Genomic DNA, 27441 nt, shown 5'->3' on the forward strand with positions numbered 1-27441 from the left:
AAGGAACTGGTTCTACTGCTGCCTTCTGGAGCAGTTTTTGCACTTCGGACATGACCTGTCTTAGCATATGCACTCTGCGAGATGTTGGAGGCAGGGAAGGAGGTTGGTCCAGAAATTCTAAGGTGTGACCCTTTCGGATCACCTGTAACACCCATTTGTCCGATTGCCAGCGCAGGAAAAACTGGCTCACCCTTCCCCCCACCGGGGTGTGGTGAAGAGGGGAAAAAAATTGGTCGTCAGTTTTGCTTGCCTTGTGACTTCCCTTGGGCGGAGCCACGTCTGCCTCTATGGGCGTATCTGTTGGATGACTGATATTTATTGTCTTGGTACGTGCCGCCTTGTGCTTTTTGACCATACGAGGAATGACCGTATCCTCTGAACTTGGAAGATGAGCCTCTAAAGGGACGAAAAGACCGATGGTCCTTACTTTTGTCCTTTAAAGAACTGATGGCTCTGGCTGTGTCCGTGTCTGTCTTGATTCCCTTCAAATGATCGTCTATCTTCTTTCCAAAGAGATCTTGTCCATCGAACGGCATGTCTAATATCTGCGCCTGGACTTCAGGTCTAAAGTTCGTAGCCTTCATCCAGGCCTGCCTTCTGAGCACTGTGCCGTGTGCCATCTGCCTGAAGCCTGATTCGGCCACATCAACCGCTGCGTCGATCATGTGATCCGATGTAGCTTCACCATCCGCGATTATCGATTTTGCCTCCTCTTGGAGCTCTGGTGGTAATTGTTTCACCAATTTAGACATGCAGAGCCAAAGCTCGCGATCGAACCTTGCGGTCATGGCCAGCGCATTGCCCGCTCTGATTGTAAGCGATGCAGAAGATGATACTTTCCTGCCCATGGCTTCCAGTTTACGTCCGTCCTTATCCGGTGGTGCCGACAACGGTGAGGAGGGGTTGGCGAGTTTCTTTCTGGCCGCCACTGTGATAACTGAGTCCGGTTTCGTATGACCTCTCAAACAAAGAGGTGCCGAATCCGGAGCTTTATATTTCTTTTCTGGCCTGGTCACCAGCGCCGGAGTCGATAAGGGTGTGGATAGGATCTTGGATCCGGAATCCCAGATGGTATCGAGGAGAGGAATAGTGGTCACTGTCCTCCTTCGTTTGTCCCTGTGCTCATAGAGCACTGATTTCCTTTCCTCAGAAGAAACCTGAATTTTAAACAATTCTGCGGCTTTACCTATAATGGTATGGAAAGAGACGAGATCATCCGGCGGTGAGACCTTGCCCGGCGAGTCTCTCCTCCTGGGCTTCTCGACTACGTAGTCATCCCACTCACTGGATGCGTCTGGCTCCTCTGTTATTTCTCCTTCTTCTGGTTCCGAGAATTCTCTAAAAGGATCCTCCTGCCAGTCTGATACCGAGATGGTGGACGGTACCATAGTAGGGTCCACATCCGGAGATCGCGGTCTGTGCGATGACTGTGGCGACGGGACTCTTGTAGGTGAAGCACTGTGGGTGCTGCTCCTTGGTCTTCGAGCAGGTTCCGGAGATCTCATCCGTTTTTGCGGTCTACTCCTGTGAGGAGAACAACCAGATGTGCCTGGAATCGGAGATGTCTCTCTAGGAATAATTCCTGATTCTATGGGATCAATCGGGATTTGCTTCTCCTTTTGCCGCCTGTAAAATTCTTCTACAATCCTCTGCATGGATAACATGAGTATCGGGTCATGAGGGGATTCGGATTCTCCCGTGGACGGTTGCCAAGGAGGGCTGTATTGTTTCGGTAAGGGACCGGTGGACTCTTCCATCACTTCCGCATCAGAGAATTCTTCCTGAAGAATTACATCCGGAAGTTCTGGCATGTGACCTAAAGGTGAAAATTGCTGCACCAGTGGTTCAGTCTCAGTATTCTTCTCAATGACATTGCTTTCAATGACAGGAGTTTCAAATGTGGAAGGCAGCAATTCCTCCGTAACTGCCGAAATTTGTGGTGCCGCTGAAGGTGTTATGAACGATGCTATCTTCGTTGACAAACATCCCGTATGAGATTTCATCGACGACTGAGATTTTCCCGTTGACGAAGGCTTCGCCGTCGACGACTGAGGGTTTCCCGTCGACGAGTGAGGTTTTGCCGTCGACGACTGAGGTTTTCCCGTCGACGAGTGAGGTTTTCCCGTCGGCGAGGGCGTCGCCGTCGACGAGAGCTTCGCTGACGAATGTGGAATGCGTTCCGTGGACGACTGCGTCATGGATGAATGCTTCGTGGACGAGTGGTGTTTCTTGCTCGTCGACGATTGCTTCGCGGTCGACGTGTCAGATGACGATGATCTTATTGTTGACGATGTCTTAAGCGTGGTCGTCGTCGTCGCTGTTTTCGTCGACGGTATGGCCGATGACGGGCCTTTACCTTTCCCTTCATTCGTGGGCGGTTTCCCCGCCGACGACTGCCCCCCCCCGTTTTTTGCAAACTCCTCCTTACCTCTGGAGGCAGATTTTGCTGACTTTTTCTGGCTTGGTAAGTCAACTGGAGGCAGAAAGGGTATCAATTCCAGCTTCCTCTTTTTTGACTTGGGAGAGGAACTCCTTTCCACTGAAGAGGCCCTTCTCTTTGAAGTTTGTCTCTCAGATGGAGTGCTGGAATGGACAGGAGCTGTTCTGACAGACTCTTCGTCCGAAGATTGATCCCTGGATTCCAGGTAAGAAAGGAGTCTTCTATGCCTGTCATGAAGGGTCTTGGTGGAAAAGGTTCTACAAATCTCGCATTTTTTAATGTCATGTGGGTACAGACAATAAATGCAATGCTCGTGAGGGTCTTTGTTGTAAACCAATTTCTTTTTGCACCTCGTGCAGTCCCTAAACAGGGAAGGCTTCCTGACAGCCTGAGGTGCCTCCATTTCTGAAGAGAAGTTCAGTCGACGATTTTGAGAGGAAAACAAAAAGTTTTGTCTCCCAGGTTAATTGGAAATAAAGCCCCTGAGAAGGGGAACAAAATGGAATATATTTACCAAATATATTCCACACAAAAGTAGAAAGAATTTGAAAAAGCTCAGAGAGCTTGAGGATTCCCTGTGTCTGTTAGACTGCGGTGAAAAATCTAAAGATGGCTGCTGGGGGCTGAGCTTAAGCCCTGCCACCTCATTGGCTGGGGCCATAAAGGACCAAAGTGAGGTGGAGGGACTACACAATGAAATGGCTCATAGGCCATAATGGGCTATGTACATGCACTGCTAGGTAGCAAGGTGTGTATATTTAAAAAAAAAAATAAAAAAAATTATTATTAAATTTATCACCGAGGATTCCCAGTCTGACGACGGGGAATATTCAAGCATCTGAATCTATGAAAGATCCAATGCTGGAGAACCACAATTACGAGATTTACCTCAGTAGAAAGTGGAGGGATCCAATGTAGCTTGTAGGCAGGGCGATGGCCGCAAGAGCAGGAAGGCAAGGCTCTGAGTAATGAATGAGAAGCAGAAATGAAATTCTTTCTTCCCCCTCATCCATCTAAGGTTGTAGAAAGATTGCACAGACTAGACCCCATGGAGAGCATTACATTCTATTTATCCAGAACAAAGGACAACTGTTCATAGGCTATGCAGGCCCCAAGAAAGGAAAGGCTGTTTCTAAAAGGATTTTTTTGTTTTTCAGGCACAAACACATACCTGAGGGCATTAGAGCTCACTTCCCGAGAGGTGTGGGTGTGACGTCCGCTCCAAAGAAAGTTGTTCTAGTTTCAGATATCTGCTGTACAGCAATTTGGGGCTCCCTCTATTCATTTTCAAAACATTATTAACTAGATAAACATTTTAAGGATGATACCACAGTAGGGAAATCAGTCTTTCAAAGTATATTAGTATACATATATAGTTTCTTACTGTCAGGATCTGGTGACTAGTGTTCTGCAGGAGCTGATGCTGGCCCCACTGACCCCCTAAGTGCCCAATGTGGAGCAAACCTTTAAGTACCTTCTTCACTGTAAACTCCCCCTGAGGGAAAGGAGATTGGACAAAATAACAAACTCAGACACTTTATGGCCTGCAGACATCTAGACATAGGAGAGAAGAGGAAAACATGAATTAATCTTTTCTGAACCCAAAACACCCCCTATACTTCATCATACATTATTCACTTCCATGTTACCTGATAAACCTCTTCTCAGAGCTTGGAGGCTAATACCTTGGACATTGAGTAAGGGCTATTGTATAACTGCTTCAGTGACTAATCAGGACATTCCTTGTTGAGAGAAACTGACAAAAATAATTCTGTGGAACCCAGAAAATAATTCTGCTTCATTCTCTCCACAAGTCCCTATATTATCTAGATCTTCACACGTTAGTTCTGTGCAATTACTTTGTCCTGTCAGTTGAGTCTTTTTCTGAATATATCCAAGCTTTTGTTGATAGTCTTATTCACTAGCATCCAGTATTGTGCACAGTTTTTATGACACTATGGGCCTCATTACGAGTCTGCCGGTCCAGAAATAAGGGTGCGAGTAGCAATGTACTAGCACCCTTTCTGGTCCGGCAGACTTCAACTCTGCTTTCCTAGGCCTGTGCTCCCAGCAGGATTGACCTGCTGGGAGCACAGCAGAAAACCACACTCCCAAAAACCACACTCCCATGGAGTCCTATGGGGCACCATGGGAATGGGAACTAACATTTTCCACCGCTTGATATCCCGGACTGCTGGGACTTGTAATGTTCCGGTGGCACCGGGATATCAGGTGACAGAAACAGTGTTTCAGTGTAGTGGCAAGCCGCCGGTTCCACCAGCGGGATACCGCCATACTTGTAATGAGGCCCCATGTTACTGCAGTAACTTTGTTCCTATATGTAACATGAACGTCTTTTGCACTTCTTCTGGGATGTTGAAGGTATAGGCGTTATGCTGTAACACTACCCACTTACAGACATGGGGCCTAATTACAAGAGCGGCGGTAACCCGCTACGTACATGTATGCCGATGGTGTCATCACAGCACAAGACACATCAATGAGATGTACAGGTTGAGGACAGAGCCAAACAGCACCAACTGATGGCTGAAAAATCTTTTCTAGTTCCGACTAAATTAACTGAATATTTCGGAAGATTAGAAATCTGTGGGAGGAATCCTTGTCTACTAGAAAGAACATTACCAAAGGTACGTAACTTGTTCTTCAGGTTACGATGATATGTCTTCTGGTAAAGGACGTTTATTTTAAAGAAACTTTTAAAATATTTTTTCACTTGTAGCTCCTGAATTGAACTATTATTTTGGCATATTGCAATAGACAAAAAACTGCCCCGAACATGTCTTGGCACAAGTGACATTTCAATTGACATTCAACTGACACCATCCACCACACCATTCTACCTGACATCCTAGCCCACAGGATGAAACTCTCAGGCACTTTCCTCAACTGGTTCACCTCCTTCCTTACTGACATGACAAACTTTGTTTCCATTCCCCCTTTTTGATCCGTCCATACCTTGCACAAGTACGAGCCCTGCAAGGCTCCACCCTATCGCCGCTCCTCTTCAACCTATATGTCAGATCCCTGGACAGATCCTTAGCAAACGCAATATTCATTTACACCAATATGCAGACAGCACACAAATATACTTCCAAATCTCATCCCCTCACAACTTCACCATCACCACCAGAATGGCCACCCACTTCCTCAATCTCAACCCTTCCAAAACAGAATGCCTCCTCATGTGCCTCCCCTAGACACAAACACAAACTCACCCCCTGGATCAAAGAACTTGCCACGGACAGCCTACATATATCCCGTTCAACACATGTCAAATCCCATGGCTTTACCATCGACTCCCACCTTCCCTTCACACACCACATAGCTGTTTTCACCAAAACATTCAACCTACAACTACACCCCCTACGAAAAATCGGACATATCCTTCCTCCTGACAACGTCCGCCCTGCAGTCCAAGCATTGGTTCTCTCCAAGCTGGATTACGGCAATGCTCTCCTCACGTGATGCCCCAACAGCACCCTTCCCCCCATGAAAGCCATACAAAACACAACAGACAGCCTCATCCTCTGCCTACCCAAACATTCAGACATCACCTCAGATGTCACCCAACTCCACTCGCTCTCCGTACCACAGAGGATTGCCTTCGAAGGACCTGGAATTGTTTTCAAAGCCATTCACCACAAAACCCCATCTTACCTTCGCAGCAAACTCATCACCCACACAAAGACCAGACGTACAAAATTGTCAAAAAAATGTCTGCCAAATCCGTCAGATAAATCATTGTTTCAATTTCCTTTGTAACTCTGGCTCACATTAACTATAGGGTGGCGACCGCCGCTCTATATTGTATATATTATTTTTTACTTAAAACACACACACACTGTGCAGTTTATTCTGATTCTATATGTGATGCTGAGGAATCATACTTTTGCCCAGATGGTTTAGAAAGTGTACTCTGCTGACATAATCAAGTTTACCCAATCGGATTGACTGAATTCTTTGGAAATGTCTCTCAGTTTGCAGTTGCGTATGGGGGTCATTACGACCCAGGCGTTAACCATGGCGCTATTAGCGCCATGGTTGATGCCAGTATTTTAACGATTGCGCCATGGTGGATGGCGGAATTACCGCCCCATTCCAAGGTTGGGGGGGCCGGTAATTCCCCATTCACCATTGGCCCTTCCCCATTCCCATTTTTGCCCCCATAGGGCTCAATGGGAATGGGGAAGGTGGTAATTACGGTACCGCAAATTGCGGTACCGTAATTACCTCCAATGTCCCTTTGCGGGTCCAATCCTTAATGGCTGGTCAAGACCAGCTGTTATAGGGACCCGCAAAGGGACCTCGTAATTAGGCAGTAAGGGGTTAATGGCGCCGCAACCTTTTACAGCGCTGTTAACCCCTTACCGCCTGGGTCGTAATGAGGCCCAATCAGTTTTTTTACTCAACTTGGTATTTACACATTTAAATAACAGTTTGTCCGCAGTTTTAACTTGTGCTATGCAGCTGCTCTAAAATAAAATAAAATAAACTGCAGGTAAAGTCAAAAGTAAATATTTTTTAATCTATTTTCAAATACGCTTGTAATCAGGTTCTGCAGAGACAGGCATGAGACAAAGTCAGTCAGAGAGAAGGGGCATCTCTCGACACGTGTTCGGCCCAGAGCATTGGGCCCAAGAGCACAGCACATGAGGTCATGCACACCAGCCATTAGAAAGGAACAGCGTTACAGGTTTCTAATCAGATATTGCAATAATATACTGACGGTTGACGCAGCTAGAAGGGGAAGAACCATAAGATGGTGCCAGTGTTTAATTCCCATGAGACCAGGATGTAAAATATACAACTGTTGCCACACTGACCGCACCTTACACTGTCATTGGTTAGCGATGATCGAAGTGGCCCACCCCAGGATGGCCACAGGAGCTCCACCAATTAAACACCAAAAACTGACAAACAAAATTAAACTTCAACCATCCAATAGCAAATCTGGGAAAGTAGCTGAGATGAACATGAAGTCTTTTTTATGACCTAATACAAGGCATGGTCATGAGTGTTAGGATATGCCAATGGGGCTAGGAATTGTATAGATTCACCTATAGAGCAACCATGAGTAACCAATCGGAGAATGATATTGCCTAGGTATTTTGAAACATTGTTGATGTTGAAACTCTGCACTTCACTATAAAACTCCACCATTTTGTATTAATTGCAGAATGATTTCTTTTGAATGATCCCTGGCCGCGGTTGCATTTTTCTTTTTTCTGCTCCTGTGCAATTTATTGACTCATCTGGATTATTTTTTATTGATGATTTTTGTGTTTTAGCCTAAAATTTAGTTTCAGAGATTTTCATAACATGACCAGCTTCAAAACTGTCCTTGACAAAAGGACATTTAGAACCCTCCACTTGAACCAATCAGCTGTGGGGAACTTCACCACCATCTTGGAATGGGATATTATCAGGCCTCTGAAATCAATTAGTTAAGGAAGGGACGGACCTAAATGCCCTTTTCACAACACTCACTCATCCAAACAATCTCTTAACACACTACCTGACGGCTACACTTAGGTTACCCAGCTGTGCCTTGCTTTCTCTTAGGTGTGTGACTATTTAGGACATGCTTTTGATCTGGGGCCATTTTAATTGTTTTTTGGACTGTGTGTATTAACCAAATATGTCTTCTCTTGCAGTCAGGATGAGCGCCTGGTGGCATTTTTAATGATTATTCATCCAGTTACTCAGCTGAGGTGTGTCCTTCACAGACCTCTTCTGTTTCATTGGGAGGAAGGTCTTGCTCCCCCACTGGCATTTGCATTGACAGATAGAGGAGCTGAGTACCCCACTAAGGTAGTAAGATGGAAGTAGCACACGACGAAGTGGGACCTAATTTGGTAGCTACCCAGATTCAAGCACTCGCCTCATGCTGACATTAATCAGAGATTGGATGCTCTACAGAGTGCTATCCACTCCTTCCTGGACAGCCTGAGCCTGGGCTTCCATCTGTACCGGCTGGCCCTACTCTAACTGCAGCTTTCGCGGCCATTCAGGTTCCAGTCTTGACGACTTTGCAATTTCCGTTGGCCATGGTGACCCAAAGACCAATCAAAACTTTGTTTATCAATGTAAACTGCATTTGTTGTGGCGTCCTGCAGCCTTTCCTGACTCTACTTCCAAGACGGTCATTGTGATTTACCATTAATGGGGTGGCAGCAACTTGGGCCAACCTTACTGATGCTGTACGATTGTGAGGTGCTCTGGTCAGCCATGAGTCCTATCTTTGACAATATATGCAATGCACAAGCCTAGGATCTGTAACTTTTTGGAGTTGTTCCAGGGAAAGTTGGGTGTGTTGGTTTACGTCACATAGTTTAACCAATTGTCTGCTGAGACTGCATGGCCAGAGAATAAAAAGGCTTCTGTTTTTTTTTTACAAAGAGTCATCTGAGGATATGAACAATGCCTTAGTCGTAGTTTCCTCGCTGCCTGACATATTTCCTGAAATCTTGCGATATGAGGCCGCAACATCCTGTGAAAAAATAGCAAACTCCAAGACTCATACATCGAAGGAATCACTTGGACGAGTCTATCAATAGAGGTTCCATGATACTTAGTAGATTCATACTTTCTACCCATGTGTGTTGAGAAGTATAACACACGTATAACACACTCTGGGATTCAGACGCATGTGGCAGTGTTTATGATTGATTCAGGATACACCGGCAACTATATGGAAATGGACCATGCCAAGAAAGCCCTAATTCCCACAGTGCCTAAATAACTTCCTGAATCTGTGCAAGCAGTTGATGGGGCCGCTTTAAAATCTAGTCCGTTTACTAAGCAGACCTCTGAGTTAGTCATATCCACAGCCCACGGATATGAAGAGGACATTGGGTCCCATTACAAGTTAGGCGGTGCGGTAAAAAGAAAAAAGTGGTGGTTTCTTGTTTTCAGGAAAGAGAGGGGCCATGTTCCTCTACTGATTACATTTTCCTAAATCCAGTGATGATTCAGAACAGCTATCTGTACTCTCTCCACTCAGTTCTCCTAGATAAGCTCCATTCAGAAGTGATGTATACTGGGTTACATTTATGCTGACCATATAACTTATTCAGGATCCACTAAGGGTATGAATGGAAGAGGCTTTCGAACAAAATATGGACTTTTAAAATACTTAGGGCCTCATTACACGGTAGGTGGTAGCCATGGCGCTATTAGCGCTATAGCTACCCCTTTACCGCATTCCGGGTCCGTGTTCCCGGAATAGGGACTTACCAGGTCATTCCAACCTTGGAGGATCCGGTAAATCCCCATTCCGGGAACCATTCCCATTTCAGCCCCAATAGGGCTCAATGGGAATGGGGAAGGAGCTAATAACGATACCGCAATTTGCGGTACCGTTATTAGCTCTGAAGTCCCTTAGCGTGTCCCTCCCCTAACGCCTGGTAAAACCAGGCGTTAGGGGACGGACCCGCTAAGGGACCTCGTAGTAGGGTGGTAAGGGATTACCGGCACCGGTGCCCTTAACGGTGCCGGTAATCCCTTACCGCCTATCATGTAATGAGGCCCTTAGTCTTGCCTTTTGGCCTGTGTAACACCCCTGCACATTTTGAACATTTTATGAACAACTTGCTTTGAGACCTACTGGTGTGTTACATTATAGTTTATCTTACTAACCTTTTGTTACATTCCTCACCCTTACAATTACAGATACAATTATTATTATTAGTAGGGTATTTAATGAGCATGGACCCAGCATTGGGAAGCATCCGGTGCGCTTTACAATAATAGGGTGGGTGTGGGGGGGCACAGTGAGGTAAGCATAGAAATAAGGAGAGTGTTACAGAGATTCAGAGAACAATCCCTGTTTGCCAGAATAGAAAAATTACAATTTCACGTTACCAGAGTTGAGTGTTTGGGTTTCATCCTGACTCCTGAAGGTAGTCCAATGAGTTCCACAAAGTCCATGGCAGTGTTCGACTGGCCGCATCCTGTACACCAGAAAGCCTTTCAGGCTTTTCGCAAATTTGGTAATTTCCACCAAAGATTCATCTATTTTTTCTTAGATAGTCGTGCCCTTAACCAACTTGACATGCCCCTGCGTCCTGTATGCATGGTCGGATCAATCGCTTAAAGCTTTCAGTATGTTAAAAGCTTTCATGACAGCCCTGATACTCTGTTCATAGTGGAAAAGGATGCATCTGAGGTAGCGATGGGAGTCTCGTTGTAATGGAAATGGCTGGGTACTGGGCCTCTGCATCAGGTGGTGTTCATTTCTAGGAAATTGATTCCAGCGAAGCAGCATTATCCAATCCTGGAAAGAGAGTTATTAGCCATTCAGACCGCTTTTAAGGAACGTCATCGCTATCTCATAGGATCTCGACACTCGGTTACGGTATTTACCGACCATTGAAATCTTCAAGCATTAGCATTAGCATCCATCCAGTGTACTGGTGCTAGATGGGCAAGATGTGACTGTTCTTGGCCATGTTCGCTTTTTTTGCTTACTTATTCTCCGGACATACAACATGGAAATACAGACACCTTTTCACGATTGGCTGGACCATGCCACAGCAACAGAACAGGACATTCCAAATCACTGTTTTATTTTTGCTTGTACTCCATCTGTTCCCTAACGAGATAGGTCAATAGTCCCTGACACACTGAGAAGAGTTAGAAACTCTGAACACCTCTGTTGTCAATGTTCTACCATATGCTCAGAAATGCCTTCTGATACCTACAGACACTGGTTGGCACAGGGTTCTTCAGTGGTGTCACAACACCAAAATACCGGGGCATTCAGGGCTACATATGTCTTTGTTAAATATGTATAATAATTATGTGATATAATTTTGCAGCCTTGGAAGAAGAGTGTCTGCTCGAAACACGTGTCGGCTGTGTAGAGTCATATTAAATTGCTTAATCAGCTTAAACATTTTTGTTTGTGTGCGCAATTTATGGTAACAAACGCACTCTCAATTGGGCTACAAAATACCCTCAAGCTATTGTGTTGGTGATGCTGGAAGCCCCCTACAGGAAGGGACTCATGGATTACGTATTGGCAGGTTCAATAGGTGCACAATGTAAACAATGCTTGTCTTTGAACCGGTTGCTTAGGCCCCCCACCCCAGGGCTCGGAAGAATAACATGTTTTTCAAATACTAGATTCTAAGTATCATATGGGCTCAAATTTACTAACTCATTAACTGGAAGACATATGGGCCAGCGGATTGGACCTGGGAACCAGCCTCACGTGTACACGTGCCGTACTGACTCTGGTGTTTCAAAGCTATATACCCACATAGTTCTCATGCTGTGGGAGGGCTGCTGTCAGAAGGCAGTGTGGGTGCATGTGTTCCTATCCTATGAACTGGTTCATTCTGTGGCACATATACTGCCAGCCTATCATGGGGAACTGCACTTCTCTTGTTGCTGGGCACAGGTCAGCAATATGGCGTTAGTGCCATGACGCTACACAGATGGACAATGGAGTCTGCACCCATCCCCAGAGTGTACGAAAAACTAGGCTTATAAGGCTACCTGGCAACATACACAATGCCTGAGAAGAACTACTGACATCACAAGCACACCCTATGTAGAAATAAATTCTGTATGCTTAAAATGTACTAAAAATTAATTATATCTGAAGATGTGTTTTAAGGTGCAGAGGAGATATGCGTGATATGCAGAAAAAACAAAGAAGTTCCGTAGCCGGGAACCTAGGTCCCCTGCACACTATCCTTTGTCTGGAAAACCAGACCAACAATTTAGAAGTGTTCACACATGACATTCAGGCAATATAAATATATCAAGTAATAGAATATTCTTGAAAGAAAATTTCTCAAACAGACAGTTTTAGGTCACAAGAAGCCATCTTCTTTTTATTCATGATGTCGAAGTCAGGAGGGGCCCAACGCGTTTCGAGTGCTTCACACTCTTCATCAGGGGCAATAAGTGATTTCTAAAGAGAAATTATAATTTGAGCTTACATTAATGATTTAACATAATGTTTGTAAACAATTTGAACAATATATGTTCTATACATTAATACCATATAACTGCCTTTACATCATCTTGGTGTTTATAGTTTAACATTGTTTTCATCTTTAGGCATTTATCATAACCATTTAGATTTTCTAGTAATGGGAATCTCAATGCTGTATAGTTTATACTGGTTTTAAGAAGGCAAATCCAAAATATTTTTAATATAACATTCGCAAAGAACAAGTGCATAGATATTCCTAACTGTGGTGGTAAGAGTGACTAACTCTAAGAAGTCATGGTGTGCAGCTAACTAGGCAGAAAAAAAGATTTTAGAGAGAAAGCTTCTAACCTTGTATTTTCAAACTCTACAGTGTGATGACAGCAAGTTGATATCGGGTTGGGAAAGTCCTCAGGGTGGGAGTTTCCCAATGTGGTCCGCTAAGTGCGACAATGGGCTTAATGGGCTTCTGCTTCCCGGTATTATCTGTTAGACAAGGCCAGAATGGGACTTGGTTAAATAATTAGAGACTAAGGACTCAAATGGAGATAACTACTCCTAGGTACATTAAAAAGGACTTACATAGAAGTCAGGACATCTGCTTCCTGAGTAGAAGCGGCAGGTAACACCAGTAAGTCAGACTTTCAGGTCTCCGTGGGTGCCGTCCGGGTCTAAAAAATAGTAATATTGTGGGATGTAGTTAAACTACTGTGGACATCCTGGAAGTGGAGTCCACAAGAGGGAGGTTAAAGCTAAATGCAAGAGCTGAGTTCTTACCTTGAATTCGTAGCACAAGCCTATGGAGTCAGGATCCCTCGGGATAGCTGTACTCCATTTTGCTTGTGCTTACGTTATTTATGGAAAAAAGGGGAACATGCCGTAATCACACGCATGCGCGCGGGCGTCATCACGCGCATGCGCGTGTGACGTAGATTCTTGGCTATCCCGAATGTGAAATATGGTTTAATTATGATGCTGGAAAACTAGGCATGCGTAAGCCTCTCAATACCTAGGGGTGAGCAAGATCATCCCTATGGCCAAACGAATTTCTGGAGCTGTTCTCCTAAATCCGGACGATCTGATTGTTTACCAAGTGACGTCACCACGCGGTCAGCATGGATGACGTCACATGTAAACAAAAGACGTCCCTGTGTTAGAACGGGCTTGTTATATTGCTCAAGGGAGAGAGGGGGATCGCTACAACCACCAAACTCTCTCATATATGGGAGATGTAAATAAGCATTACTAAGTGGTAATTTAGGTGCAAAGTTATAAAATCTACGATGTGCTTGAAGAACTTCAAACGTGCATTTGTCATACGAGGTAACTTGCAACACAAAGGGTTTGAGAGAGATTTTAAAAGGGATTTTGAAGGCAATGTGTGACCAGTCCTGTATCCACATTTAGGTGCGCTTATGAGTCCATGTAAGATGTAATAATTTATAATGGAACCCCTAGTCCAATTTCCACATGTGAATAACTCAAACGTCCTACATAGGGTTCGCATTCTAAATAACATTTGTTATAAGGTAAAAGCTCAGTTTTCAACAACAATATTTGAAAAAAGCGGGGCTTCATAGCTAACAGCAAGTATTGAAAAAAATATTGATCCAGCTGCTGGTTACAATTTACCTGTCCTGTGATACAGGTTCACATTCTTGTAAATAGCTATGTTTACCCAGAATATCATTCAAAAAGCTAAGATTTACAAAAAAGATATATATATATTTGAGGATATGTGGTGTCAAATGAATGGACCTAGGTAGTAATCTTCATTGAGCCCCAGTGGGGACATGGCATCGAGTTTGTGTATCCAAAAAAGCTCTCTCTGAGCTAGTAATTTTGGTAGATCTCCTCCTCTTGATGGGGGGTGTATAACTTCCAAGATAGCAAATCTCATCTGTGAGATATTGTGATTATTGTCTCTGAAGTGTCGGAACACTGGAGATTTCAAATTTTTTGTCCTGATTTAGGACTTGTGCTCTGCCCATCTTTCTTTTACACGTCGGCTGGTCTTGCCCACATAGTATTTCCAGCAAGGGCATCTTATCATGTAAATGACATTTTTGGATTCGCACGTCGCGTAGTTTCTTAATGGAATCTTTTTCCCATTGTTGGGATGCCTAATGTGGTCCCCTTTTATGATGTTGGAACAATGTTGGCAGTTTAAACAGGGGAAGGTCCCTTGTTTTTGTCTTGTGAGGAGTCTTTGGGTCGACTTTTTCGGTTTCTCTGCTTTAATCAAGGTGTCTCGTAAATTTCTGCCTCTCTTGTAAGCCAACATAGGCGGTGACAGAAAAAGTCGATTCAGGTTGGGGTCTGATTTTATCAAGTCCCAGTTTTTATTGATGATTTTCTTGATTTGAAAACTTTGTCCTGAGTACTTCAATGTATAGATGAGGTTGGATTTTGCTGGGGTCTGTTGTTTGGTAAGTAGTGTCTCACGGGAATTGGCTTCAGTCCTTTGAATGGCTTGAGTTACTATTTCATCTGGGAAGCCTCGTTCTTGAAATCTCGCTCTCATAGTTTCAAATTCAGTTTGAAGTCTTTCTGTGTTTGAAGTAATCCGTTTGGCTCGTAGGAGCTGACTGTATGGGAGATTCTCTTTCAAGTGTTTTGAGTGGAAGCTATTATAATGCAGAGAGTTATTGACGTCAGTGGGTTTTCTGAAGATAGATGTAGTTCATTCCAAGTCCTTCCATTCAACTGTAACATCTAAGAAATTAACTTGTGTTTTACTGATTTCAATGGTGAGCTTGATCCTTGGATTGCAAAGATTAACATATTGCCAAAATTCCATCAGTTCCTGTTCTGAACCATTCCAGACTCCAAAAATGTCGTCTATGTATCTTAGCCAACAATGTATGTTATTCTTCCATTGTGGATGTTCCAGGACATGTGTTTTTTCAAAATAGAACATAAAAATGTTTGCGTATGATGGAGCCACGGCTGAGCACATGGATGTACCTGAGACTTGCATGTAATATTGCTCATTGAACCTGAAGTAGTTGTTGTATAAAATTAGGTCTATTAGTTCAATCGCAAAAGTTTTGTGGATGGAGATTTCATCGTTATTTAAAAGGAACCACTCCAACGTCGCAATTCCCTCGTTGTGAGGGATGGAAGTATATAGGCTGCTGACATCCATAGAAAACAACAACGGGTTGGGGAAATTTATGTCCAATGATCTGATTGTCTGTAAAAAATGCGTTGTATCTTGTAAATACGTGGGGATCTTCTGTACTAGAGGCTGAAGTGCAGTGTCAAGATATACTGCCAGTGGTTGGAAGATGCTATTAGTGCCAGCCACTATTTTTGTAAATCTTAGCTTTTTGAATGCTATTCTGGGTAAACATAGCTATTTACAAGAATGTGAACCTGTATCACAGGACAGGTAAATTGTAACCAGCAGCTGGATCAATATTTCTTTTCAATACTTGCTGTTAGCTATGAAGCCCTGCTTTTTTCAAATATTGTTGTTGAAAACTGAGTTTTTACCTTATAACAAATGTTATTTAGAATGTGAACCCTATGTAGGACAGTGCACTCTTATTTTTCAACATGACTCCCCATTTTGAATTACGAACATGGATGTTTGCACAATGCAGGATGAGACGTTTGAGTTATTCACATGTGGAAATTGGACTAGGGGTTCCATTATAAGTTATTACATCTTACATGGACTCATAGGCGCACCTAAATGTGGATACAGGCCTGGTCACACATTGCCTTCAAAATCCCTTTTAAAATCTCTTTCAAACCCTTTGTGTTGCAAGTTACCTCGTATGACAAATGCACGTTTGAAGTTCTTCAAGCACATCGTAGATTTTATAACTTTGCACCTGAATTACCACTTAGTAATGCTTATTTACATCTCCCATATATGAGAGAGTTTGGTGGTTGTAGCGATCCCCCTCTCTCCCTTGAGCAATATAACAAGCCCGTTCTAACACAGGGACGTCTTTTGTTTACATGTGACGTCATCCATGCTGACCGCGTGGTGACGTCACTTGGTAAACAATCAGATCGTCCGGATTTAGGATAACAGCTCCAGAAATTCGTTTGGCCATAGGGATGATCTTGCTCACCCCTAGGTATTGAGAGGCTTACGCATGCCTAGTTTTCCAGCATCATAATTAAACCATATTTCACATTCGGGATAGCCAAGAATCTCTGTCACACGCGCATGCGCGTGATGACGTCATAGCCCGCGCGCATGCGCGTGATGACGTCATGTTCCCCTTTTTTTCATAAATAACGTAAGCACAAGCAAAATGGAGTCCAGCTATCCCGAGGGATCCTGACTCCATGGGCTTGTGCTACGAATTCAAGGTAAGAACTCAGCTCTTGCATTTAGCTTTAACCTCCCTCTTGTGGACTCCACTTCCAGGATGTCCGCAGTAGTTTAACTACATCCCACAATATTACTATTTTTTAGACCCGGACGGCCCCCACGGAGACCTGAAAGTATGACTTACTGATGTTACCCGCTGCTTCTACTCAGGAAGCAGATTTCCTGACTTCTATGTAATTCCTTTTTAATGTACCTAGGAGTAGTTATCTCCATTTGAGTCCTTAGTCTCTAATTATTTAACCAAGTCCCATTCTCGCCTTGTCTAACAGTTAATACCGGGAAGCAGAAGTCCATTAAGCCCATTGTCGCACTTAGCGGGCCACATTGGGAAACCCCCACCCTGAGGACTTTCCCAACCCGATATCAACTTGCTGTCATCACACTGTAGAGTTTGAAAATACAAGGTTAGAAGCTTTCTCTCTAAAATCTTTTTTTCAGCCTAGTTAGCTGCACACCATGACTTCTTAGAGTTAGTCACTCTTACCACCACAGTTAGGAATATCTATGCACTTGTTCTTTGCGAATGTTATATTAAAAATATTTTGGATTTGCCTTCTTAAAACCAGTATAAAATATACAGCATTGAGATTCCCATTACTAGAAAATCTAAATGGTTATGATAAATGCCTAAAGATGAGAACAATGTTAAACTATAAACACCAAGATGACGTAAAGGCAGTTATATGGTATTAATGTATAGAACATATATTGTTCAAATTGTTTACAAAAATTATGTTAAATCATTAATGTAAGCTCAAATTATAATTTCTCTTTAGAAATCACTTATTGCCCCTGATGAAGAGTGTGAAGCACTCGAAACGCGTTGGGCCCCTCCTGACTTCGACATCATGAATAAAAAGAAGATGGTTTCTTGTGACCTAAAACTGTCTGTTTGAGAAATTTTCTTTGAAAGTTTGAGAAATTCCCATTGAGCCCCATAGGGCTCAATGGGAATGGGGAAGGCGGTAATTATGGTACTGCAAATTGCGGTACCGTAATTACCTCCAAGGTCCATTTGCGGCTCCAATCCTTAACGGCTGGTCAAGACCAGCTGTTAAGGTAGGGACCCGCAAAGGGACCTCGTAATTAGGCGGTAAAGGGGTTAATGGCGTTGCAACCTTTTACGGCGCCGTTAACCCCTTACCGCCTGGGTCGTAACGAAGCCCATTGATGCCGCCAGGACTTTCTTTGGGCACAGGTCCAGTGCCGGGGAGATTGCCCCAATACCATGTTTTTAAAAAAAAGACAAGTTGCCAAAACTATATTTCTCCAGTGTAATAACAGATTTTACCCACTGTGCTCTCCAGCCTTCAGATTGCTGGAAATGCACCCCTAGATAATCAAAATGGGGCACTTGCTCAATAGCAGAGTCACCCACACTCAACACCAGCGGATTGCATTTGGCAAAAGAGAGTTTAAAGATCATCACTTTAGAGTTGTCCGAGTTTAGACTTAAACCCAAGTGCTGGCATTTGTCGTGAAAAATAGACAAAGCCCTTTTTAGACCCTTCGGGGCATAAAAAAGAGCGGGTTCTTTACCGGAAGCCATCCTAGGGTGGTCCTGTCACCCTTCCACCAATGTATCGATGATCTCCTGTACATAAATATTGAATAGAAGAGGTGCCAGGACACAACCCTGTCTAACACTTGTATGTACACCAAAAGCTAGTGTTCTCACCACCCATGCCATAACAGACTCTTGCTTTGTTAGCTGAGGAGGAAATAATTGAAACTGAATCAAAGGCAGTCCTTAGGTCTAAAAAGAACACATAAAGATACTTTTTATTTAGCACTGTGTACTTCTGTATAAGCATAGATAATAGAAAGAAGTGGTCCATTGTGCCCCGATTTGATCTGAACCCTTCCTGAAGATGAATAATTATGTTAGTTCAATCAGCCCAATCCTGGAGATGGTTAAGAATTAGTTTCCCAAAAAGTTTGCCAACACCGTCCAAGAGGGAAATTGGGCAGTAGTTGGCTGGGAAATCCTTACCTCCTTTTTTGTGTAAACTGGTGGGATGGAGGCCGTTTGCCAAGATACAGAGATTTGACCACTGCTCAGGATTACATTAAACATTTTACAAAAACTGGAGCCCATATTTCCATCTCATCTTTAAATAGATCCGGTGGAATTAGGTCCGGCTCTGCAGCTTTGCCATTCTTTAACGACTTAAGAGCAACTGCCACTTCACTATAAAAACATGATTTGTACAACGAGTAGGATTTCCAGTGACAGGCCATGGGGATGGTATACACTACGCTCCATATAGTCTAGAAAAATGGCACCACCAAACATTTTTACCATTTTAACATCCAATCTCCATTAGTCATGCCTTTGTGCCGTTTGGGCATATTTTGGCACTTGTTGCGAAGCTTACAACTGGGCTCTCCCCTTTTACCATCTCTGAGCAGGATTCCTGGTCTCTGGACTCGGACACCAATCCCTGGAAGTTCTATGCTGGATTTAGGTGAACCAGCTGTTCATTGCTTTCTCTATGCTGTGTGATTATGTAGAAGAGGGTTCTGAATAGGAGGCATTCTCATCATTTTTTGCATCATGTATACTAACCGATTGTTTTCCTTCCCTTGCAGCCAGGATTCGAGCCTGGCGTGATTCCTTACAACTTTTCATCCAATCACTTGGCTTAGTGTGTGTCTAATAGACCTTTGCTGTTTCATTGGGAGGATGATATTGCTGCCCTCCGGGAGGAGCGTACTATGTGGCATCTGCAGTGACAGAAGTTCTGAATTCCATACAGGAGAGAAGTGATATATCTCCAATAATATTGGTTTCACACAACGTGAAATGTGATAGTAATCTCTCTTTACTGATTTTGTAATTGCTTATCTACTTAAGAAAATATTGTGTATGGCTAAGAATTTCTTGTAAATCATTGTGTAAGATGTTAATGATATAAAACATTTTCTTACTTTTTGATGTTTTGTATATAAAATATTCAACATCAATACTGAGGAAAACAGACCTCTTGTTTTGTTTCTTTAAATGGATCATTAAAACCACCAAACATTGTAAATTTCCTTTGGAATATCGAATGAAATCCTCTACCGTGTAACATAAAATCAGTGTGGGTAGATAAGTGATGTTGATGATAGACATCATGATTCCCAACGGGGTCAACAGTAGGAACCATACATAACACATAACCGGGCAGATGTACAGCAAATGAAAAGTATAGAAATTGAGAAAATACAATAGAAAAGCAAGAGCGTGGTGGCGCCAGCCCCACTATACTCACATTTTAGTTCAAGCACCATGTGCTATAGGATGTGGAATAGCTGGGAGCATATATCTCTGATCTCCTGATCAATTTTGATTTCATCCCATAAGGGGCTTGTTTACTGAGAGATCCTCTGAACTCAATCACGTGAACTTGACTGAAAAGAATGCTGAAAGGATGGTCTCTCAGGCACATAAGCCATGGTTACTGGGATGGTGAGAACCCACATAACTGCATTCTAAGGTGGTCCAGGAGTGAAAGCCAAGAGTGAGTGTATGATCTCTGTTCCCCTTAAGTTAAGTGATTGATGTTGCATCTTGGGGCCTTCTGTAGCTCCATTTGCACCTCTGTCCTACATTCCTAAACTGGAGGTTCTGCAGGTGCATGAATAGCACTTGCAGCCAGACTTTACTATAGATTTCTTTCGGAAACTCTATATGAGGCAAATTGACCGTCCTGCACTGTTGTGCTTACCCCTGGCAGATAAATGTACTTAGCTGGTGTCACCACCGTCTCACTTGTCAAAGATGCATCTTTTTGGTCACTGGATGCCTCCTCATGTGTGACTATGTATCCACCGTAGCATCTCCTGCTATGCATTGTCTAGGTGTGCGGGTAGGTTACTTTATTCGCCCCATGCTTTGTACTTCCCTTGATCATACTGGGAAATAACCCGTGGAGTCTCTGTGTCTTGCGTTAAATGATCCATGTTTCTGCATCTGTCTTGTTTACCCTTTTCTCCAGGCCACATGTGCCATCCATGAGGTGCTGCAAGCAGCCTCCTCACATGCTGCCATCCAAGAACTCGTCCCCGCACTATTCTGCACCCTTTTGGCCGAAGTCAGTCAGACGCTGGGGAGAAGGGTGGAGACGGCCACATTCAGTTCCCGGCGCCGGCGGTTCCGACGTGCCACAACCTTGGGAGATCTCAATCCTTGCAGGTAAGTTCTGGGACCCAAATCTGATTCACATGCTTAGAGAGCCTTTAGATTTTACCTTTCATGTTGATATTTCCTTGTCAATTTATATATCTCATGCTGCTGAAATAGTAGGTTAGTGCTATTACCTTCCCTGCAAGGTCTTCACCTTCTTCACTGGTGCGACTTGACACCTGCACAGGGCTGGTGACTTCAGCCTTATGATTCCCAGTGAGTCATGCTCCTACTCTTTGGCACCCCAGGCACCAAGCTAGCTTCATGACAATCACACCAAGGCTGTAGAAGGCCCGAGCTTCCCAAGATGTGTTATAGTTTTGTTGCTTTGTGGATACTCTGATGTCCCATTTAGTGTGGCCAAACAGTTAACAAATAATCAAATAAGGATGAGATTGAACAGATAGCATTTAAGATGTTTCCCAACAGGAACTTGGCAGGTTTTGGAGCTGAAATTCTCCCAAACATTTAACAAGAAACAGTTTTGAACCTGTAGACATCTTCCTGACCAGAAAGAACTGACATTTATGTACATTGCTGTATAACTCCTTCAGTCGGCCTATACCAATGATGATGATGAAGCTCAGTCAAGATGTAGGTCTTGGCTTGCTCTAGTCTATGTTAACCAACATGACCCCGATTGACTTTAAGCCAATACCATGTTACCTACATTCTGTCCCTCCCCAATCTAACACCTTTCTTCAATACGCAATGTGATAGCCTTTTATCAAGTTTATAAAGGAACACAGAGGGGGGCATGTGCTTCTGATTTTTTTATTCACAGTAAGTATCCCTGAAGCTCATTCTCTTTAGCATGAAAATACAAGTCAATATTCTTTTCACATACACCTTAACAACGCATATAAAATAGTCTGCAAAAAAAAACATTTCTATATAAAGACACAGGATAATCACAGGTTTTCGTGGCACTAATTAACTATTAATTAAGGAATACAAAAAGGGATATTTAAAACAATAGCATCTTTATAGATACTAAAATAAGGAGTGTATTGACTTCTTTAATCCCTTTGATCTCATATTGCTGGATGTATGCACCTTCTGAATTGTTTATAACTTTCAGGCCTTAGTTCTTCTTGGAGAAGTAGCAAGCCCCTTACCCTTGCAAGCTGACGAAATTGTAAACTTGCGCCCAAACCCATAGCCCAAAGGGGGGAAATATACTTATAATGAAGGGGTAGGAGAAGCTATGAGCCCCTAAAGTGTGTTAGGGTACAAGAATGGATGAGTAAGGGGAGTTAGAGAAAGTATCTGGCTGGCTCCTTGACTCCTGTTTCACAAACCGCTTGGACATGTAGTTCTCTGTAGAAATATTGTCTCACCTTCTCAAGCACTCAGTTTGGTAGTGTCACTAATGCTTTTCTGTACAAAGAACTACAGTGTTCAGTTCCCAAACATGTGTAGACTTGTGCTTTTTACCAACACAGCGCCTTGTGCCTTCTAAACTCAATGGGGCTCATCGTGAATTAGGCGGTGCATTAATTGCTGGTGGTAATTGCATTACATGCACCTTTTGGGTGCTAACAGAATTTCTGGAAAGCCCTCGAGGAGTTCTATGAACTCTGTTAATGGTAAGTAACACCACCATGCTCCCACTCATAATCCGGCAGTAATTTCACTGGACCGAGTGGCTGTATCGGTAATCGAGTTTGATGACCGGCAAACTTGTAATGAGTACCAACATTCCGCAAAGACTATTTCTGTGAAATCTGGACCGCCACGGGGCCCTTATACTGTACGGAGTGAAATACAAGAGCGGACTGAGCAAGCGGCACAGGGGAAAATGGGAGGCCCAGTGTGGGAGGTTATTTATCGCCGACCAGCAGGATGTCACTTGCGTAGACCCATCTGGTTTGGTTGAGCTTAGATTCTCCATCCTCCTTGTTGACCTTGCCAGCTGTGCCTCCTTCTGCACATGTCACCCTGCAGATCCGCCTCACAAGGTCTTGCTCCTTTTGGTCCCTAGAATACCAAGCAGAGCGGCGTAGGGTGTGGATTCCTTAGAAATCCTGTCCACACCTAGCTTAGCCAACTCCCCATCACCCAAACCTGCTGGGAAATGTAGTTTTCTTTACATGTTCCACGGCACCAAACAGCCGTGTCTTATTTCTCCTCTAACCATTCATTATACTTTGTCCCATACAATACAAAAGCGACATTGTTACTTAATATGATATGATATTTTATTTGTATCACGCTCATACACAAGTGTTTCAGAGCTCGACAAGGCATGGGAGGGGAACAAGGGGGGACATAACAACGATCTTACTAGGCCCAGTGACATTGAGAATACGGAAGTGCAGGAGAGAGGGAGGGGGAAAGTGCGAGGGAGAGGGAAGAAGTGGAAAGTGCTGAGCAAGGGATAAAACAACAAAACCTGGTAGCGCAGCCAGCGGGGTGGCTAGTGCGAGGTAAAGGCGCAGGCAAGGAGTGTCGGACAAGTGCAAGTAGGGGGACTGTAGGGTAACAGATACAGACCCAAGTGCAGGGTTGCCAGGAGGCAGTGCGGGTGTGTGACTGGGTGGGCAGGGACCTGGGCCCGAAAAAGAGGGTAGCCAGGAGCCCGGTGCCAAGCAGAGCAGATCAGCAGGGGAGAGGGAGAGCAAAGGCAGAAGCAAAGATAGTTCTCCTCAAGTTTCAGAGAGCCAGGGAGGCCGTTCCTGAGTGAGGCCCCAGCCGTGGAAAGAGATCTACCACCAACTCGTTGCTTGGAGAAGCGACTGACTCTGAGGGAGTTGGAAGTGGAGGAGTGAAGAGCTCGAGAAGGAAGGTATTTACGGAGGGAGAGTTGAAGGTATTGTTGACCCAGGCCCCAGAAAGCCTTGTGGTCAATGCAAAGGGTCTTGAATTTAATCCTTGCAGCCACTGGGAGCCATTGAAAAGACACGATCCCTGGGCTTGAGGCCAAGGACAAGTCTCGCAGTTCTGTTCTGGATGAGTTGCAGAGGGCGGAGAGTAGAAGCAGGCAGATTTATTGAGAGGCTGTTGCAATAGTCCAGTCTAGAGTGAACCAGTACCTGGGAGACAGTGAGCTTCTGGGGAAGGAGAGGAAAGGAAGAATACCTCTGAGGAGGTGCAGTTGGTAGTTAGACTTCTTAGCGATGTCAGAGATGTGAGGATAAAAGGAGAATGCAGAGTCGAAGATTACCCCAAGGTTCTTAGCCTCACATGTAGGGGAAGGGAGAGGATGACGGGAGCCTGGCCAGTGAGAGACGGAAAAGCAGGGTGCAGGTGTGCCGATGCTGAGAATTTCTGTTTTACTGGCATTAAGGCAGAGATCATTGGTGGCAAATCACTCCTGGATAGCAGACAGACAGTCTGCGATGAGAGAAGGAGAAGAGGTGGCAGAGGGAAGCCTGAAAATGAGCTGAATGTCATCCGCATAGCATTGAAAGTTGGGGCAGAGAGTGGCAATGCAGTGGGCAAGTGGTGCAAGGTATTGGTTGAAGAGCCAGTGGGAGAGGTTAGACCCTAGGGGTACACCACAGGTAAAGAGTGAGATAGAGGAAAGGAAAGACCGAAGTTGGACCTGAGAGGGTCAATCAGAGAGCAAAGAGGTCAGCCAGGCCAGGGCCTGATCAGTGATATCCAGGTTACTTGGAAACAGTAGCTAATTTAATAATATAGTATTACTTCCAACCCAGGTCTGTAGTTTTGATATCCCTCCCATTTGGCCCATCTAATAGGTCACTTAAAGAGTGAGAACGCAAGCGGTCAAAGATTTGCTATATAGAACCTTGTTACATGCACTTAACAACTCATTACACAAAGATGCCAGCAGTAGGAACTCTGAAAAAGCCCCTGATCAGGAGTCTTTCATCTCGTTGTCACTTTAACACTTACTCCATTCTAGCATCTCAGACCTATCAAAACCCACATCTATAGGAACACTGCCATGACACACATCACACCAAATATCAAACCCTAGTCTATTGCTGCATCAAAACTCCTTCACTGCAGATCTATTGAGTGGTGCCATTTTACATGATATGATATGATTGGTTATTGATAACGCGCTTAATACCCAGAGGATTATAATCACGGACCCAGGGATCGAACCTGTGTTGCTCCATGTCGTCTTGCTTCCAAGGCGAGCACGTTGCCCCTGAGCTATCCTCCGGAGCCCCTGAGCTTTCCTCTCGAGCCTCATAGTCATAGATCGTGGAATGATGGTTACAATTATCACTGCATTAATGTTGCTTCTGGTCACAACCAGCACCAGGACTGATAACAAATGCTCTCCAACTCATTCTGTTAAAAGAGTCTCTTGAAAGGTACTTCTTATAGCAGCGAACAAAGGTCGTAACAATAGGCCAATGTTCCTTAAACCTGTGGGGTAGAGGCATGAGTTGGAGTCATCAGAAGCATGGCAGGAGCTTGTCTGGTGGAGCCAGATCAATTATAAGTCATAACCAATTTAACAGGAAAGTGGTGTTACTTCATTGAGAACCCTGCGTAGACAATATATCGTATGTCTAAACGCTGTCACTCACCTTTCCTCAGCTTTATTGTGTGTAGGCTAGTGGCAATTGCTTAAGGTTGGCAGCAATCCTTCCTCATTTTATTATAGATTTATTTGGGTGTTACATAGGTTGCTGTGGTGCAATAGCTTCAGGTATGCCACAGTTCAACATAATGGAGGAACATTTGCGTGATCTCATGAAGCAATGGATACAGTTACAGGTGCACCGGTCTGTCAGGGAAGGGATGCCCAAAGGTCTTTCCTGACTTTCTGTGATCTCTTTGAACTAGCAGGTAGCAGATGGAAGAGATGATCCATACGTGTAAGTGTTTCATCTGTAATCATCACTCTCCCAGTTTCTCTATTTGGTGGCAGGTGGAGGGTCTTGGATCACCTTATGTGTGCCATGCTGAAGAGGAAGCCCCAGATAGATTTAATAGTTGATGACTGCACGGTATCACTACATATTATCCCCACCTGTATATATGGTCGTTTGGAACGGCCATAGGCAATATTTTTGGGGGGGGGTAATTTTTGCCGTTTTTTGGAGCGGGTGTTACAGAGGTGTCCCCCGCTCCTTTAAAAATAATGCAGGGGTTACGGGGGTGTCCCCCGCAGGTTCCATGCCTAAATATCACCGCAATAAAATGGCAATATTTTTGTATGGCAATATTTTTGCGGGGATATTAACACATGGAACCGACTGCACTTAGACTCCTCCATTAGAAGCCTTCATTAGATGGTGGTTAGGCGTGACTCTATTGACCCACCGACCGAAGTATCTTCTTCTCCTCCAGCCTCGCAGTTGATGCCCTGCAGTGCCTTCTTTCTTTTGGAAATACCCAGATGGCATCAGTGAAGGGGTCAGATGAGACAGAAGGCTGGACTCTGATTAAAAACATTGAAAGGCACCATGAAGGGGTGATGCAGATTACTAGGTTAGTATACCCAGTGATGTCCTAATTTATCATCCCAATATGGTGCTGAAATGGTTCAGTCAGAAGAACACTGGATCTTTAGTGGATGCTCCATTGTGCCGGGATCCATACATGAGGGTTGATATATCCTTTTTTATTTTTTCAGGGGCTTGATCGTGTCTAAAGGGGAGCTAATAAAGGACGTTGTACATTGCCTCTTGCCCTCACTCAGCTCCGATTCCACGACTTGGAGGGTGACAGGAACAGCTGTCTTCGTTGAGGTGAGGGTCCATCATTCCTCTTGGGGTCATCACTAAAGTGGATTCTAGGAAGCGTGTGTGGGTTCCAAGTCTTAGCCCTGTATATTCTAAGTGGATGAATAAACAGTTTACTTCTCAAAGAGACATGCTCTTCAATAAAGGGTCAATCTGCTCTAGCCTTTTTAATAATGCGTTTTACAATTTAATTTTTTCTAGTTTTGGTTTAGCATATGATTTTGTTTTTAAAAATGAATATGTTAAATTCCCTGCAAATGTGCGTGGAAAGGTAAGGGCACAGTCTCCATGCCATTTCTGTCTCTCTTTCGGTCAATTTGTCTTTCTTTCTTTTGTTATCACTCTCATTTCTCTTTCATGTTCTCGCATTCTCACTCTTTCTGTCTCTCTGTTCCCTACTTGTTCATGCCCCAGCTCTCTTTTATTCTATCTCCTCCCTTTCCTTTCCCTCTTTCTATTTCTCCTTATTATCTGTCCTCCCACCCATCTCGCTTATCACATTTTCTCAATCTTTCTCTGTCTGGCCCCTTCTCTCTCTATCTCTCTCTCTTGGTTATATAACTCTCTTAGAATGTCTGTGCACCGGGAGCTGGGCATGCGCAAAACCATCCCTAACCTGAGATTAAAATACTTCCTCTTCTACAAGGCAGGAAGCAGAAAGACCCTCGGCCACAAGGGAGTAACAGATATTGCAGGCTTTTTATCCTCACATCCAAATCCTGGGGTTGTCCGAATGATTACTTATGAACTCTTTGATGTTAGGTTGAGTGTTGTGAAAAGTTAAATGAGTACCAAGCCCAGTGTGCATTATGTACTTAGTGATTCAGAAATACAACCTTG

The 27441-nt window shown here is 43.9% G+C and overlaps 1 protein-coding gene across 1 annotated transcript in view; it reads left to right on the plus strand.

The window, feature by feature from the left end:
• Positions 1–27441, plus strand: part of LOC138467356 (maestro heat-like repeat-containing protein family member 2B) — a 239651-nt gene that overhangs the window by 84781 nt on the left and 127429 nt on the right. The window contains exons 4-6 of the mRNA XM_069607321.1: positions 20742–20938; positions 26207–26347; positions 26493–26607. Coding sequence (XP_069463422.1) covers positions 20742–20938; positions 26207–26347; positions 26493–26607 — 453 coding nt within the window. The remainder of the gene's footprint in view (positions 1–20741; positions 20939–26206; positions 26348–26492; positions 26608–27441) is intronic.

The sequence above is a fragment of the Ambystoma mexicanum genome, chromosome 4q (genome assembly GCF_040938575.1).
Source record: "Ambystoma mexicanum isolate Mex_15411 chromosome 4q, UKY_AmexF1_1, whole genome shotgun sequence".
Classification (NCBI taxonomy): Eukaryota; Metazoa; Chordata; class Amphibia; order Caudata; family Ambystomatidae; genus Ambystoma; species Ambystoma mexicanum.